Source organism: Xenopus laevis, chromosome 1S (genome assembly GCF_017654675.1).
Source record: "Xenopus laevis strain J_2021 chromosome 1S, Xenopus_laevis_v10.1, whole genome shotgun sequence".
Taxonomy (NCBI): domain Eukaryota; kingdom Metazoa; phylum Chordata; class Amphibia; order Anura; family Pipidae; genus Xenopus; species Xenopus laevis.
Window position 1 is genome coordinate 92,889,898 of NC_054372.1, and position 18,660 is coordinate 92,908,557.

The 18,660-nt window shown below is 40.9% G+C and overlaps 1 protein-coding gene across 1 annotated transcript in view; it reads right to left on the minus strand.

Moving 5' to 3' along the window:
* Positions 1-18,660, minus strand: part of LOC108706867 (A disintegrin and metalloproteinase with thrombospondin motifs 10-like) — a 58,627-nt gene that overhangs the window by 24,763 nt on the left and 15,204 nt on the right. The window contains exons 3-10 of the mRNA XM_041579920.1: positions 4,568-4,923; positions 4,139-4,292; positions 3,584-3,801; positions 3,363-3,446; positions 2,746-2,885; positions 2,001-2,044; positions 1,590-1,695; positions 691-837 (exon numbers count right to left, since the gene is read on the minus strand). Of these exons, the coding sequence (XP_041435854.1) occupies positions 691-837; positions 1,590-1,695; positions 2,001-2,044; positions 2,746-2,885; positions 3,363-3,446; positions 3,584-3,801; positions 4,139-4,292; positions 4,568-4,923 (1,249 nt within the window). The remainder of the gene's footprint in view (positions 1-690; positions 838-1,589; positions 1,696-2,000; positions 2,045-2,745; positions 2,886-3,362; positions 3,447-3,583; positions 3,802-4,138; positions 4,293-4,567; positions 4,924-18,660) is intronic.

Here is an 18,660-nt window from a genome sequence, read left to right on the forward strand (position 1 = left end):
TATTTTGTCTGTCTGCTTATCTTATAAAAGACTTGAAGAATTAAAATGAGAGGGACACATTTACATGTATTCCAGTATGTTATTTAGTTTGTGTTGTTGTGCTATGTAATAAATTGCCCTGTTTTAAACTGTTTTCCTCCTCACGCGGTATTTTTTAGAGGAGGAGGAAAGTGGATCTGCTCTTAAATGCACCCCCTCCCCTTGCTCCATTGACAGTACTGGCTTCGGCAAGTGGGGAGCTACACAGAATGGAGGTCGACGCAAAAATTCATGCATTCTTGTTTCGTAGGGCTTCTAAACTAGACATTAATTACAAGGCTCCCTTGCTAATGTGGACTTCTTTGCAACAATTCCAATTCCATTCTAGAGACTGGACAGATTTGATCTAATGAACCTACATCAACCAGTCATTTTTGCTTTAATTGTTCTTTTGTGACTGTCTTATAGTCGTAATAATGTTAATTACTGATTGGTGGGAATGGCTTACAGCCTAGATGCAAATTTTCATAGTGTTAGCAAATGAAACCAGAAACTTATAGCATGTTTAGCTAGCCAGCACTGGTTATTATGAAATCTGTTTGTTGGGTAGGAGTTTAGAAATTATAACCTTAAATCATTCTATCCTTGCAGCAAAAAATCACCAATACCATTCACAATAATATTCAAATAATATAAATGTCTGTGTCTTACTCAAGAAAGCTAGTTATGTAATCCCGGCTGCAAGCTGACCACACAAATGGGTTGGTCTTCATAGTAATATGCGATGCCATGAGCTTTGCTGTCTCCTGGCCTCGGGAACCACAGCCATTACCAATTCCATCATGATTCATACCAAATCTAGGATAAGAAAAGATTTTCACCAGAAAGTTTAAAGGTTTATCTCACTGAATTTCACTTGTTAAAGGGCAGTCAACCCCAAAATAATAATTTGCCTAATAAAGGAAAACATTATTCTAAGCAAGTTTGCAATATACACTTATTACAATTTAGTTTTTAAGTTATTTGTATATGTATTGCTATTGAAAGCAGTGTTTATGTCCCTTTCTATTCGCAGAGCTGATGGCTCAGACTGTTAAAACAATGTAAGACAAGCAGCTGATTAACAGACCTATCTTTGCTGGGAGACTAAAGGGGGAATTTTATTAAAAATTGCAAGTGTTAAAATGGTGCTTTTGCGAATGTTTAGTGTTGCTCGCGAATATTGAATTGGTAAGAAAAAGTTAGTGTTAACAACTGCTCTGGAGTTTCATTATATATTTGGCGCAAAATACGCTTTGCGATTGTGAAATTTTATTACATACACTGCAAATGTTCTCAAAAGCAATGGTCTTTTACAACTTTGTTTAAAAAGTAACAAGCTAGAGTTAAACAAATGCTGCTTTCAATAGCTATTTTTTTTTTTTAAATAACTGTAAAAGCAATGAAAATCTTTAATAAATGTATATTGGAAAGTTGCTTAGAATTATGTTTTCTTTTATTAGGCACATTTTTATTTTGGGGCTGACTTGCCTTTTAAAGTTGTGAGTGGTTTATTCTGGGATAGGACACCCTGATTCTTCTGCTAGATCATACAACTAAAACCCACTCACGTGTGTCCCACCTCGTGTGCAATAGTGAAAGCGGTAGCTAGGCCAATGTCTTCATTTATACTGCAGCTTCTTTCTCGTTCACACATCCCACCCACAGGTGCCAAACCTAAATGGTAAGGGAAAAAATTAAAAACTGTTTAGGGGAAATTCATACCAGCAAAATAAAGCAGTTGTGCTTCATGGCCAAATGAGACAGAAATGGATAGCTTTTAGCCAAAATGATTATGTTATGTTTACATAACAAATATTAACATAAAATGAAGGATAACTTATAATACCTAATAATAAAAATAAACGGTTAAAAACCAAACCTTGAATTAACATTGTTTAATTACCAGTCAACATCCTGTGCCTAAAAAACCTATATACATATTACTGTTATGAAAAGGGAGACACACTGCATCCTCTCACCTAGTGTTCCACACGGCTTGTTTTTGTAAATGCAAATGTCATATCTGAAAGAGATAGATACTATCAGTGAGATGTAGCCATTATTTTCTATTCTCTGCATATTACTGTCTTTAGATTGATGGGAGAGTTATTGGATATTGTATCTTTAAAGCTAGAACAGGGATTACATGAACACTAAACCATTCCAGTGGCAAACTGTCAGAATAGAGATGAGGAACATTATACAAGAAAAAATTGATTGATATGGAGTTCATTTTGTATTACTTATGAAGTACGGATAGACACCAGACAAACAAAAAAATGGTTATACATATCCCACATGAAAACTTTTATGGGGGAATGTAAAATGTTTCGTTAATGAAAAAAACTTTTGCAATGGTCATTGTGAATGTTATCGGCCATGTTTCCTCCTTTTTTGACCGATTACAGACCTCAACGATATCCTCAAAGTTTGCAACCAAATGGCTTTTGTGAATAAATGTATAGAATAACATTTTGTAATCGCAAAGTGTATTTAGTGACAAAATATTTGATTAAACTCCAGAGCAAGTGTTAATGCTAACCTTTGCTTAGCAATGTAATATTCGCCAGCGAATAATTTTACATTTGCAATAAAGCAATTTTAATTACATTCCCCCTTTAGTGTTTTGAATCATGGGATCTATAGAATTCATTAGAAAAACCCTTCATTTTCCCTAGAAAATAAATCTGGATGTCTTTCTATTATGTGTAAGTCACAATATACCTGGTCATAAGTACCGCTGTATCATGGTCAGCAATACCACTTTCTGAAATTGCATTACCATTACGGCTTACGATGGATTTCTGCCACCGGCAAAAGCTGTCAAGGGACTTCCCTGCATGGTGATTGAGCTCCAGTGTTGGCTGTGAAACCACAATATTAGTAAGAAATCATGTAATTTTGATATTGGTAAACATGTAGAAGCAGCATAATTACATTGTCTTTGATAAGTGTTTATGATTAGTGATGAGCAAAATTTCTTTGCCAGGTTTTGCCACGAAAAAGATGCCCATAGACTCCAATGGATAAAAAAAGTAGTCACATGTCAAAAAAAATTGTTATGTGTCAAAAAAAGTTGTAGCCCATAGACTTCAATGCATTTGGCAAATTTTTCGCTGTTTCTTGGATTTTCGGCAAAGCAAAACGGGTCAGATTCGCCCATGACTATTTATGATGTTTAGTATGTACTGTATGGAAAATGATCTAGCACATGAATGTGGTGAATCTTAGACTGATTGGAACCAGTTTATGGTATACAATTTAAAGTATTCTGAAACTAGTAGCTTTAACATGTTTAATGTATTGAATCTGGCTAGAATTACTGTGAGTGAAGGTCTTACCTGGTCCTCTGTCAAAAGAATTAAACGTGTCACCATGATGTTTACAATGTTCCCCAGACTGGAGTCCTGAAAAAGTTTGGCAACCTGACCTCCAGGAAACAAGAAAAGACCAGTCTTAAAACACTGCAAAATGTCTTAATAAACTCTGTACCTAAAAAGGCCCACTTTTACAACTGTATAGTTTAACCACAGACAAGCATGGAGTAAGTTGAAACACTTACAATGTTCATAATAGCAAGAATATACTGTTCAATGTCTCTCCTTCCATGGTAGCCAATCATCATTTTATCTGCTACAACCAAGGTTTCTACATATCTTTCTGTGCTAACAGACCGCTTAAGGGGAAATGGTCCTTGCTGTGTATGGTTGGTTCCTGGCCGAAGAGGTGGGGGCCTTGGGTTTTGCAGCCACCAATGGCTATCTTTCCAGGGTTTGTCATCTAGATAGGACACAAAAATTCTTGGCATAGTCAAAATGAATAACTGTGAAACCATAATTTCAAGTCTTGGCAATTATATTAGGTCCCCCACAATCCTCAAAATATTATGGTTTTCATACTATAATATAATGGTTTTATATTATGTGGTTTTATGGATGCTAAGGTTAATATTATACTGGTATAAATTGTAATGTATCATTTAGTGTTCATGACTTATGAACTGCTCAAATATATAAAAAGGTACATCTGCCGACCCTACAAATATTTAATTATAAACTAGAAAACATTGTAGTACAGGGTTGATTGGTTGGCAATATGTTCTTAGTAATTACATTACCTATTACCCCACAGGCAGCCTCCAAGTGTTGGCGTTGCAAAGATGACCGTTTGTACACCACATGTGGAGTCCCCTCACCATTGTGGGTGAAGTTGCTCCCCAAGGGTAGTGGTTCAATGAGATACTCCTCATCCCCTGATACTATAACTCCAAGCTAAAGTAGAAAACAAGTATAGAAGTACCAGTTAATATTGTATACAGATCTTGAAAGAACTCTTTAAACTTGTTGCTGTCTTTCCTTAACAACTCAGAAACTCATATGTCTTTATTCTACTTTGCACCCATTATGGACTAAACTTTAACCTAAAAAACTGTTGTCTTAAACTGAAGTGACATTTTCTATCCATAACTCCACCACTTTAAAAAGAGTAAAAGGTTGTAGCTATGCACTGTCACTATTGTCCAACCTCCATTTAACCCCTTCCTCACCAGGCCATTGCAGTTGCTGATGGCCACCCTCGAGCTTAGCTGCTGGTCTTGAATGTGACCCACATAGTGACAATCCTCATAGAATTCATGCTTCCAGTCCAGACCTCCACTCTTCCAGTACTCTACAGTAAAGTGCTGGCCCAGAAGTTCTGTCTGCAAGTTTAGATTAAGAAGAAATGTAGAACTCTGTGCTTGTAGCCTGTAGAAGAGTTGGTGCTCTGTCTCTTCAGAAAGACTCCTCCTAGGCCTTCGAATACTTGGTGGGGCTTTACGGAGGTCGTAGGTCAGGAAGTTCCCATTGTGGTCCACCTGTGCCGGGAATGCGATCTCATAATGGCCCAGACTTGAGAGGAAATCTGCTGGGTCAGAGGAGAGGACTTCACTGGCTGCTGTCATCCCAACGATGCAGTGACTTGGGCTGAATTACAAGGCACCATGTCAAGCACACTGTTAAACTGAACTTGGAAGATATAGGACCAAAATGTAGTAAAATGTGTAATGGGCTAATTGTAATGGAACCAATCTGTACTGATAGAATGTATTATGTGGTATCTTTTTATATAGCCACTGATTGCATATAACACGGTAATGTATTTCTATGCAATCACTCCCAAGACTAAATGGTAAGGAAATTTTAAAGTGGTGACATAGCCTGATAGACATCTGGTGCTTAACAGTCCATGAGTTGCTTAGTAACACACATATTTCATTATGAAATCATACATACTCACTGGGAATTTCATGAACCAAAAGTGTTATTGTATGTACAGTATGTATTTACTATACAACACTTTTGGTTCATGAAATTCCCAGTGTTGCTGGCCTTTTTTTACATATGCATTTTTTCCTTACTTTGCACCTGGGTTGACATGGGAGATGGAGTGCTGTCCTCTTTATATATATATATATATATCTCAATATGACACTTCTGAGTACAGTCATTCTTATTCACATTTAAAATACAGCAGCTAGCAGTGTCAAGATTGACACACATATTGCCAGAACTTTGTCAAGATAAATTTAAATCTTCGTCAGTGCCAAAAAAACATTGCTGAAGGATGAGGGTTGTGTCATAATCACCTACATCCATCAATAGATGATTAGGAAGCCATCCTACTCCATTGTTGTTTTTGGTAGTACAGATTCCAGATATAAGAGTTAATTTACCATGAACAATGCAGTGTGCAAAGTGCAAGGTGCAATCTGTCTTTTTTGCACTTTGCACACTACTCTGCTCACTTGTATTTCTGCAGGTCATTCAACAACATTTTAATATTCAAAGACTTGTGCTTGCCTCTTAAATAAAGCTCTACCTATGTTAGGCATTGCTCTATCCAACGAGGATGGCCCACTGGCTGTCCCATAACTTGCATGTCATTCAAATGTGCAAGTTGGCAGTGTTAGAAGGCGCAGCCTGCATCGGTTCCCTGTCCTTACCACAGGCCCTTTATTCAGTGCTATGTACAGAAAGCAGCATTCTTTGGAGCACAGTTGCTAGGGGACCATATTTCATCTTATAGCTTAAATCTAGGCTACAAAAGGTGACAGATCTCCCGAAAATGCCACTTCATTCACTAACATTTGAATCTCCAAAAGTAAATTACATTACTTTCTGTGACAGGGCTTAATCATTGGAAATGTGAATGTTAATATGTGCCATTGCCATTATTCTCAAGATCAATGCCAGCATCCCACTAAGCAAAGTAGGATACATTGTATCAGAGAGGAGCATCAACATTTATTACAGTGCTTTTAGGAATGTGTGGGGTTTATAGATAGGGAAAGTAAAGTCAAAAATACATTTTCTAATTATGTTTGATATAATATACAGTATGGATCATTTACTTACCGCAGGAGCAGTGCACTTCCAAACATTGCAGTTATGTAATTGCATTTTTAGTAAAGTAGTAGGCACATTTGTTGATATTTCCCTAAGGTTATTATTGACAGAACAATAGAAAAACTTGGGGAAGGTATTGGTACTGGCCTCTTCCACCGCCAGTAATAATATAATGCGAAAAATGAAATAACCAATACCTTGTTCAGATGCGGGGTGATCCCAAATTTATTGTAGTGCTCTTGACATGTGAGTCATGTTCAAACGTTTCGGGACAAACAAATGCCCTTCCTCAAGTGACAACCCACCATAGATCCCGACCATGCTTATATAGCCATATAAATGGTGCCATCTAGTGTACAGCAACCATATAGCACGCAATGATACATTGTATATAATTAACAATCCAAAATTGTCTCAATAGTGAGATTTGAAATATACTGTGATACAAAGTCCATAATTTGTTGCTTGTGAATAAGTATCTCCAAAAAAAAAAAAAAATCAAATTCAAAAGTGTGCAATAAAAAATTCAAAAAATTCAAAAATCAGAGTCCAGAACAAATCTGAAAATCGTATTCAGTCCTCCATATTAATTATAAATATAGGACAAAGAACTTCTATCACATAACATAAGTAGTTATTATCAATTAGTTAATACAAATACTGATTACCTGCGGAAAAGGAGACGATTCTATGTTATATTTTTCAATTTATGTTCACCTTCTCCATCACTGTAAGAAACGAAGGGCACATATTAAGCGACACAATTCATAAAAAACATGTATAATTCATTGCTTCATTAAGGCCCCTAGGCGCCAATGTATTTAACTTCCAGATCCAATACGTTTCCCTCTGAAGGAGTTTCTGGTCTGTGTTACCCGATTTAGTTGCTATCTCTTCTAACACCATCCATCGCAACTGTGAGATGGTGTGGTTACATTCGGCCCAATGTCGACTAACAGATGTGGGTTTGACATTAACATTCCGTATAGCACTCCTATGTTCATTGATTCGTACTCTTACCATCCTATTAGTTTTGCCCACGTAGGCTAACCCACACGGGCACTTCAATAGGTAAATGACATTGGTGGACATACAAGTGTGGTATCCTTTGATTTTAATCTGTATCCCTGAGGTGGGATGTGAAACAACAGCCCCTTTTATGATGGCATTGCAATTTTGCCAAGAGAGACATGGAAACGTTCCCATTAGTGGTTTGCCCAAGAATCTTTGGGTGGTCTTTGAGTGATTAGGGTTCATATCACTGTGTACCAATTGGTCACCCAAATTTTTCCCCCGTCTATAAGCAAATAGAGGATAATCAGTGAACACCTTTGAGGTGCCTGGGTCATTCATTACAATTGGCCAATATTTTCTAATGACCTTACGTACCTCCTTCGAATGGCAGTCATAGGTCGTCACAAAAGGGATTCTATTAGTTGCACTTTCCTTTTTGTTACATTTTAATAAATCAGTTCGTGAAATCCGATCAATTTGCCTCTTTGATTCTTTCAACAGTTTTTCAGGATACCCACGTTCTCTAAAGGTATCTATAACATTTTCACTCATTTGTTCATAAATATATGTATCAGAGGTAATGCGTTTACACCGCATTATTTGGCTCTTTGGTAAACCCTCTGTTGTTCCTGGTGGGTGAAAACTGTTATATAACAACATGTTATTTTTCTCCACTGGTTTTCTATATAACATGGTGGATAATACATTAGATTCACGGTATATTGATACATCAAGAAATTCGATACGTGTGGTGTCCTTATGCAATACAAATTTAATAGTAGGATGCACCATATTGATGTATTCAATAAACTGTGAAAGTTTACCCTCAGGGCCTCGCCATACGAAAAAAATATCGTCCACAAATCGACTGTACCAGAAAATATGGGTTGAAAATATGGCATTCTGACACAGACCAGAAACTCCTTCAGAGGGAAACGTATTGGATCTGGAAGTTAAATACATTGGCGCCTAGGGGCCTTAATGAAGCAATGAATTATACATGTTTTTTATGAATTGTGTCGCTTAATATGTGCCCTTCGTTTCTTACAGTGATGGAGAAGGTGAACATAAATTGAAAAATATAACATAGAATCGTCTCCTTTTCCGCAGGTAATCAGTATTTGTATTAACTAATTGATAATAACTACTTATGTTATGTGATAGAAGTTCTTTGTCCTATATTTATAATTAATATGGAGGACTGAATACGATTTTCAGATTTGTTCTGGACTCTGATTTTTGAATTTTTTGAATTTTTTATTGCACACTTTTGAATTTGATTTTTTTTTTTTTTGGAGATACTTATTCACAAGCAACAAATTATGGACTTTGTATCACAGTATATTTCAAATCTCACTATTGAGACAATTTTGGATTGTTAATTATATACAATGTATCATTGCGTGCTATATGGTTGCTGTACACTAGATGGCACCATTTATATGGCTATATAAGCATGGTCGGGATCTATGGTGGGTTGTCACTTGAGGAAGGGCATTTGTTTGTCCCGAAACGTTTGAACATGACTCACATGTCAAGAGCACTACAATAAATTTGGGATCACCCCGCATCTGAACAAGGTATTGGTTATTTCATTTTTCGCATTATATTATTGACAGAATCCATTTAAGAACTAGAGGTCCAAATTAATGTAACTGAGCTACCAAAAATGTATCATTATAATTATGCCAAAAAGCTACAAATTTGGCTCAGAAATACTTTTTATGTGGCCATACACAAAACTTGTGAATTGTACATAGGTAGCTACTAGGTAATGTTACATTAATTAGACATGATGGCCCCTCTTGTGTGGCTCTCCACACGAAAGTCTGCCTGCTGTGTCTGCTTACCATGTGTAAAATTTAATAGGTTTCACTACAGGGATTAACTGGCTCCTGCATTGTTTAAACCTCAAATTCAGACTGTAATCCCCTGTATTGTTCACACATGTAATCCCCCCTGCATTGTTCACATTTGTAACATCCTAAATCCCTGTACTGTTCACACCTGAGACCCAGACTGAAACATTGTTTTAAGTGTTCACACCTTATTCAAAATGCTAATGGGGCACCAGCACGGTGTCACTGTATGTAGTACATCTTAGATTGGTTCTGATGGGTTTCCCTGTCTCCTGCTCTGTTCTGCCTTCCCCATGCTCCTTGTGTGTGCCATACTCTGCCTGCAGAAACAGAACACACCGGCACAACATGGGTACTGCTAGCAGGTATAACCTTGCTTGTTTATTGCGGATGCAACGTTTCGGGGCGTGACCCCTTTCTCAAGCATGCTTGTGTGTTCTGTTTCTACGTTGCTTCTGAGGTTGCCAAGTTCCTCTATCGCCAAGCACCTGGGATTCGTGTTTTTCTGGATGGCCAGGGTGTGCGAGTGTAAGTTCTTTCTTTCTACCATACTCTGCCTGTCCCATGCCCCCTGAGTGTGCCATAATCTGCCTGCCCTATTCTCCTTGGGTGTGCCATATTTTGCCAGTGTGTGCCATACTCTGCCTTACTTATGCTTCCTGTGTGCCCTGCTCTGCTTGTGAAACAAAAGCCTGGTATTTGTTCTGGGGGTTTGTTAGCATTTGAAAATTATTGTTAGGGGTCCCTATGGTGTTTAATCATATCCTGGGGATACTGTTTTATCCACAGGGGAGGAGGAGGTGTATGGATTTAAGGGTATGTCTTACTATGACTTAACTTTTTTCACATATGAGTGATATCCCTGCAGTGAGCACCAACCATTTATTTTCTAATGACCTTACGTACCTCCTTCGAATGGCAGTCATAGGTCGTCACAAAAGGGATTCTATTAGTTGCACTTTCCTTTTTGTTACATTTTAATAAATCAGTTCGTGAAATCCGATCAATTTGCCTCTTTGATTCTTTCAACAGTTTTTCAGGATACCCACGTTCTCTAAAGGTATCTATAACATTTTCACTCATTTGTTCATAAATATATGTATCAGAGGTAATGCGTTTACACCGCATTATTTGGCTCTTTGGTAAACCCTCTGTTGTTCCTGGTGGGTGAAAACTGTTATATAACAACATGTTATTTTTCTCCACTGGTTTTCTATATAACATGGTGGATAATACATTAGATTCACGGTATATTGATACATCAAGAAATTCGATACGTGTGGTGTCCTTATGCAATACAAATTTAATAGTAGGATGCACCATATTGATGTATTCAATAAACTGTGAAAGTTTACCCTCAGGGCCTCGCCATACGAAAAAAATATCGTCCACAAATCGACTGTACCAGAAAATATGGGTTGAAAATATGGCATTCTGACACAGACCAGAAACTCCTTCAGAGGGAAACGTATTGGATCTGGAAGTTAAATACATTGGCGCCTAGGGGCCTTAATGAAGCAATGAATTATACATGTTTTTTATGAATTGTGTCGCTTAATATGTGCCCTTCGTTTCTTACAGTGATGGAGAAGGTGAACATAAATTGAAAAATATAACATAGAATCGTCTCCTTTTCCGCAGGTAATCAGTATTTGTATTAACTAATTGATAATAACTACTTATGTTATGTGATAGAAGTTCTTTGTCCTATATTTATAATTAATATGGAGGACTGAATACGATTTTCAGATTTGTTCTGGACTCTGATTTTTGAATTTTTTGAATTTTTTATTGCACACTTTTGAATTTGATTTTTTTTTTTTTTGGAGATACTTATTCACAAGCAACAAATTATGGACTTTGTATCACAGTATATTTCAAATCTCACTATTGAGACAATTTTGGATTGTTAATTATATACAATGTATCATTGCGTGCTATATGGTTGCTGTACACTAGATGGCACCATTTATATGGCTATATAAGCATGGTCGGGATCTATGGTGGGTTGTCACTTGAGGAAGGGCATTTGTTTGTCCCGAAACGTTTGAACATGACTCACATGTCAAGAGCACTACAATAAATTTGGGATCACCCCGCATCTGAACAAGGTATTGGTTATTTCATTTTTCGCATTATATTATTGACAGAATCCATTTAAGAACTAGAGGTCCAAATTAATGTAACTGAGCTACCAAAAATGTATCATTATAATTATGCCAAAAAGCTACAAATTTGGCTCAGAAATACTTTTTATGTGGCCATACACAAAACTTGTGAATTGTACATAGGTAGCTACTAGGTAATGTTACATTAATTAGACATGATGGCCCCTCTTGTGTGGCTCTCCACACGAAAGTCTGCCTGCTGTGTCTGCTTACCATGTGTAAAATTTAATAGGTTTCACTACAGGGATTAACTGGCTCCTGCATTGTTTAAACCTCAAATTCAGACTGTAATCCCCTGTATTGTTCACACATGTAATCCCCCCTGCATTGTTCACATTTGTAACATCCTAAATCCCTGTACTGTTCACACCTGAGACCCAGACTGAAACATTGTTTTAAGTGTTCACACCTTATTCAAAATGCTAATGGGGCACCAGCACGGTGTCACTGTATGTAGTACATCTTAGATTGGTTCTGATGGGTTTCCCTGTCTCCTGCTCTGTTCTGCCTTCCCCATGCTCCTTGTGTGTGCCATACTCTGCCTGCAGAAACAGAACACACCGGCACAACATGGGTACTGCTAGCAGGTATAACCTTGCTTGTTTATTGCGGATGCAACGTTTCGGGGCGTGACCCCTTTCTCAAGCATGCTTGTGTGTTCTGTTTCTACGTTGCTTCTGAGGTTGCCAAGTTCCTCTATCGCCAAGCACCTGGGATTCGTGTTTTTCTGGATGGCCAGGGTGTGCGAGTGTAAGTTCTTTCTTTCTACCATACTCTGCCTGTCCCATGCCCCCTGAGTGTGCCATAATCTGCCTGCCCTATTCTCCTTGGGTGTGCCATATTTTGCCAGTGTGTGCCATACTCTGCCTTACTTATGCTTCCTGTGTGCCCTGCTCTGCTTGTGAAACAAAAGCCTGGTATTTGTTCTGGGGGTTTGTTAGCATTTGAAAATTATTGTTAGGGGTCCCTATGGTGTTTAATCATATCCTGGGGATACTGTTTTATCCACAGGGGAGGAGGAGGTGTATGGATTTAAGGGTATGTCTTACTATGACTTAACTTTTTTCACATATGAGTGATATCCCTGCAGTGAGCACCAACCATTTGTTTTTTTGGTGTGCTATTAATGTGGATTTGGTTTTGTGGTAACATGGGTGTGGTTTAAAGTGGGTGTAAGCTAAAAAAGGAGTGGCTAACACAGGCTTCCATTATCTGCCCTCCACCATGTAGACCAGAAAAATTCCGGCCCTCTGTAGCACAGAAGTTGGACAGCACTAGCCTAATGGATAAAGACACAATTGCAATAAATAAGATTATGATGTCTGCAGTGAAACTTTGTTGCTCATCTGCCCATGTGCTTTCCATCATGGAGATGTCCTTTGCACATGACAGACACAAACTATATGTGATTGGGTTGACGTCTGCAGAGTTAACCATATTTTTGCAATTAGTTCCAAATGCAAACAAGTGCTTAGTAATGATGGGTGAATAAATTTGCCAGGCGTGAATTTGCAAATAAATTAGCGAAACTGTGGTGAAAATTTGTCTGCGAAAAATCTGGCGCGTCAAAAAAAGTTGGCCGCACGCACCCATTGAGTTTAATGCATTTAGACAAAATAGTGACACGTATAAAAATTGTCGTGGGTGTCAAAATTGACGCACATTAAAATTATTTTGATGCCCATTGACTTCAATGTGTTTCGGGCATTTTTTAAGGTGAAGTGGAACAAATTCGCCCATCACTAGTGATGAGGAAACTTCTAAAGCCTTTCAAAATTAAATTGGTCTTGAATAAAATCATTGTAGTTGATAGCTGTAATAGTCTAGCACAGAGACATGGTGCTCAAGAGCAACATGTCGATGACCTCCCCCAGAAGCCTTAAAGGAGAAATAACTATAGAGTAAGCAGACCTCACAGTCCCAGGGGGGCCCGGACTGTGGGGTCTGCTTCCGCTATAGTTAGATTTTAAGAAACAGAGTTACATTCCTTGTGCTCTGAAGCTTCTGGGCACGAGAGTTCTCTAGAGAAACTTTTGGGATTACTTTCTCATTGTAAGGCCTAAGGCCTCAGGAGTAGTGAGGACCAAGGGAGGAAATAACAATGTCCAAGTTCGCAGTACAGAAGAGGATGAGACAGAAGAATGGTCAAACAGGCAACAAGATCAGTCCAGGCAGAAGAGGTTCAAGGTCGAAGTTTTCAGGCAAAGGTCGGTACACAAATATCAAGAAGTTCGCAATGAATCACACCCAGGAGTAGTAAACTAAACCTATAATTGGGCACTGATGACTTCCCAGAGTTCCTTGTTATAGGCCCAGGTTTGGCGCCAATTTTGGACGCATCGGCATCATAACGTGTGCGCGGACGCGCTGACGTATGCGACCGACGCCGGCGCCGATTATTGACGCCGACGCCCATTCCGTCGCCGTCGACCAATCTGAGTGCGGGAAGAGGTGGATGTCATCCAGCTGCGTCCATGAGGAACCAGGGAGCCACCATCTTGGACGCCATTTTGGAATCCTGACTCAGACTCCATTACAGTACCACCCTCCTTAGGGGGGGCCTCAGGACCACCTGGGTTAGAAGGAAACTGCCGATGAAATTTTTGGACCAGGAGAGGAGCATGGACATCTGCACTTCTTACCCAGGAGCACTCCTCAGGGCCGAACCCCTTCCATTCAATGAGGTATTGTAGGGTGCCCCTCGAAATTCGGGAGTCCAGGATTCTTTTTACCTCGAATTCTTGATGACCGTCCACCAAGACAGGGGCTGAGGAGGAAGAAGAAGAAGAAGAAGTACCTGCAGGTTTGAGCAAGGAGACATGGAAGGCGTTTGGAATCCGCATTTCCGAGGGGAGTTGTAACCGGACAGCCACCGGATTGATGATCTCGGAGATGGAGAAGGGACCAATAAACTTGGGACCAAGTTTCGGAGAGGGGACTTTAAGACGAATGTTCCGGGTAGATAGCCAAACCTTGTCACCAGGTGCATACAGAGGGGAAGGAATTCTTCTTTGATCCGCGAATCTTTTCTGGACCAAGGAACTTTTCTCCAGATTGACAACCGTGGCGTGCCAGATGGCCGACATGTGGGCAGCTTGGTCATTGGCGGCAGGGACATTGGTGAGTAATAAGTCCTGAGGAAAAGCCAAAGGGTTAAGACCATACATACAGAAGAAAGGAAACGTGTAAGGCATTGTTATGTGCGAATTCAGCCCATGGAAGCAGATCCGCCCAATCGTCTTGGCACAAAGATACATGGCATCGAAGAAACTGTTCAAGGGCCTGGTTAACCCTCTCTGCTGCTCCATTAGACTGTGGATGGTATGAAGAAGAAAATTGAAGAGAAACACCAAGGGCTTTACACAGGGATCTCCAAAACTTGGAAACAAATTGGGAACCACGGTCAGAGACAATTTCGGCAGGGAAACCATGGAGGCGGAAAATGTGTTTAATGAATAATGAAGAAAGTTCAGGAGCAGAGGGGAGTTTTCGAAGGGGAGTAAAATGTGTGACTTTACTGAATCTGTCAATTACCACCCAAATAACAGTGTAACCAGAGGAGTTAGGGAGGTCCACGATGAAGTCCATAGATAAATGAGTCCATGGGCGAGAAGGAATGGGTAGTGGTAAGAGTAACCCCTTGGGAGGGGAACGTCCAGACTTGGATACGGCACATACAGAGCAAGAAGAAACAAAGTCTTTGACATCCTTTCTTATGGAAGGCCACCATACAAGACGAGACAGAAGTTCAGTGGTTTTTCTGATTCCAGGATGCCCGGCCTGCTTGGAGCTGTGGGACTGAACCAAAATGGAATGACGGAGTTCAGGGGGGACAAAGGCAACACCAGGAGGGGTTCCTACAGGAGCAGAAGGTTGAACTGACAATAACTGGGAGGCCAAGGATGGAAATAGAGCAGCGATGATCTTCGTAGGAGGTACAATGGACTCTGGTTCGAGAGAAGCGAGATCTTCAAGAAGAAAACTTCTGGAAAGAGCGTCTGCCTTCCTGTTTCTAGCACCAGGCCGAAAAGTTAGAATGAAATTAAAACGAGAGAAGAATAGTGCCCACCTGGCCTGACGAGGATTGAGGCGTTTGAGTGATTGGATATATTCAAGATTTTTATGGTCTGTATAGATGGTCACAGGGACGGAAGAGCCTTCCAACAAATGTCTCCATTCTTCTAAGGCAAGTTTTACGGCCAGTAACAAACGATTTCCAACTTCATAATTTTGTTCAGAAGAAGAGAATTTCTTAGAAAAGAAAGCACAAGGGTGTAGTTTCCCATCAGTAGACGCTCTTTGGGACAAAATTGCTCCGGCACCGACATCTGAGGCATCGACTTCAATAAAAAATGGCTGGAATGGTTCAGGGTGTCTGAGAATGGGGGCAGAAGAAAAAGAAGTTTTAAGATCCTTGAATGCTTCCAAAGCTGAAGGTGGCCAATGCTGAGGCTTACCCCCTTTTCTGATAAGTGAAAGAATGGGGGCAATTTTGGAAGAAAACCCCTTGATAAATTGTCTATAATAGTTAGCAAAGCCAATAAATCTTTGGATGGCTTTAACACTGGTGGGGAGAGGCCAGTCCTGGATAGCGGAGACCTTGGCAGGATTCATTCTGAAACCCTGTTGAGAAATGATGTACCCAAGGAAAGAGATGGACGATACTTCAAAGGAACACTTCTCCAATTTGGCAAATAAGTTATTTCTCCGCAGACGGGAAAGGACTTCTTGGACTTGAAGACGGTGCTCAGCAAGGTTCTTGGAAAAAATAAGGATATCGTCCAAGTACACCACCACATACTGGCCCAGCAAATCCCTGAAAATGTCATTTACAAATTCTTGGAAGACCGCGGGAGCGTTACAGAGACCGAATGGCATTACTAGATATTCATAATGCCCGTCCCGGGTGTTGAATGCGGTCTTCCATTCATCTCCCTCTCTGACCCGGATTAAATTATAAGCCCCACGAAGATCCAACTTGGTGAAAAGACAAGCCCCTTTGAGTTGGTCGAACAGTTCGGAGATGAGAGGAAGGGGATAACGGTTTTTAATTGTGATTTTATTCAAACCTCTATAATCAATGCAGGGCCGCAAACCTCCATCTTTTTTCTCTACAAAGAAGAAGCCGGCTCCAGCCGGGGAAGAGGAAGGACGAATAAAGCCTCTTTGCAGATTCTCTTGAATGTACTCCTTCATGGCACAGGTTTCAGAAGGAGAAAGCTGATAGGTGCGACCCCTGGGAGGCATGGTTCCAGGAAGAAGTTCGATGGGGCAGTCATAGGGACGATGGGGAGGCAGGACTTCGGCAGACTTTTTATTGAAGACATCAGAGAAGGCTTGAAAAACAAAGGGCAAAGAAGAATTGGAAGACACAGATGAAACTTTAATGATGGATTTGGTGGGTAAACAATTTTGTTGGCAGAAGGAACTCCATCGGGAGATCTGAGACGAAGCCCAATCGATTACTGGGTTATGAATATTCAACCAGGGCAAACCAAGTACAATGGGGGTAGAAGGACAATCGATTAGAAGGAAGGACAATCTTTCAAGGTGCATGGATCCCACAATAACGGAAAGTTCATCGGTGGAGTGGGAAATTGTAGCAGAGGATAGTGGACGATCGTCAATCGCCAATGCACGAAGAGGAACAGCCAGAGATCGCAGGGGAATGGAGTAGCTTTCAGCAAAGATTTTGTCCATGAAATTCCCAGCTGCGCCGGAGTCAAGGAAAGCTTTAGAAGAAATCGTCTGGGTTCCAAAACTAATCTGCACAGGAAGGAGGAAGCGTTGAGCAGAAGAATGGGGAGAGGGACCAATTCCACCCAGGTAAGTCTCCCCAGTCTTACCTAGGTGTTGGCGTTTCCCGGCTTCACTGGGCACTCATAGGCGAAGTGGGATTTTCCACCACAATAGAGGCAAAGTCCAGCAGCCCTTCTCCGAAGCTTTTCCTGTTCGGTCAGACAAGCCCGTCCGATCTGCATTGGTTCTTCCGAAGGCAGGGAAGAAGAGGCAGGAGTCGCAGGATTTGGAGAAGACAAGGTGGAAGCCGGGTTGGGAAGAAAGGGTCTTTGAAAACGAGGAGCCAGAGTAGGTTGGAACCTGTGGAATCTTTTGGTTGGGGAGCGCTCTCTGTCGAGTTCAGCTTGAAACTCCCTCTGCCGAGTATCTACCTTTATGGCCAGGGCGACTAGATCTTCCCAACGGGATGGAATTTCCCTGGACACCAGATCAGTCTTTATACGTATCGCCAGGCCGTTGTAAAAGGCAGCGTGATACCCGTCATTATTCCACGAAGTCTCTGCAACCAGGGTGCGGAATTCAATGGCGTACTCCGAGACTGAGCGAGTTCCCTGTTGAAGATGGAACAGGCGTGCGGAGGAAGCAGTGGCACGACCCGGAGCATCAAAGACCACTCGAAGTTCACGAACGAAGGCTCTGGCATTATCGATAATGGGATCCTCCTTCTCCCATAGAGGTGAAGCCCACTCCAATGCCTTCCCTTGCAGACGGGAGAATATGAAGCCCACCTTGGCACGTTCAGAAATGAATTGGCTGGGTGCGAGTGCAAAGTGGACCTCGCACTGGTTGATAAACCCACGGCAGGCTGCAGGATCACCACTGTAGAGTGGGGGAGCCGGAATGCGAGGCTCGGAGACGTGAAGCGGAGCCACAGGTACAGGTGCAGGAATAGGATCAGCGGGTGTTAGAGCCGACAGCTTTGCAAGAATGGTTTCCAGGGCCTGACCAAAGTGAGACTGCTGTACCTCATAGGACTGCATCCGGGAAGCCAGACCACGAAGCGCTCCACCGACATCAGGCGGCGCTGGATTCTCCTCCGAAGGGTCCATGGCCCAATTATAATGTAAGGCCTAAGGCCTCAGGAGTAGTGAGGACCAAGGGAGGAAATAACAATGTCCAAGTTCGCAGTACAGAAGAGGATGAGACAGAAGAATGGTCAAACAGGCAACAAGATCAGTCCAGGCAGAAGAGGTTCAAGGTCGAAGTTTTCAGGCAAAGGTCGGTACACAAATATCAAGAAGTTCGCAATGAATCACACCCAGGAGTAGTAAACTAAACCTATAATTGGGCACTGATGACTTCCCAGAGTTCCTTCTTATAGGCCCAGGTTTGGCGCCAATTTTGGACGCATCGGCGTCATAACTTGTGCGCGGACGCGCTGACGTCAGCGACCGACGCGCTGACGTATGCGAC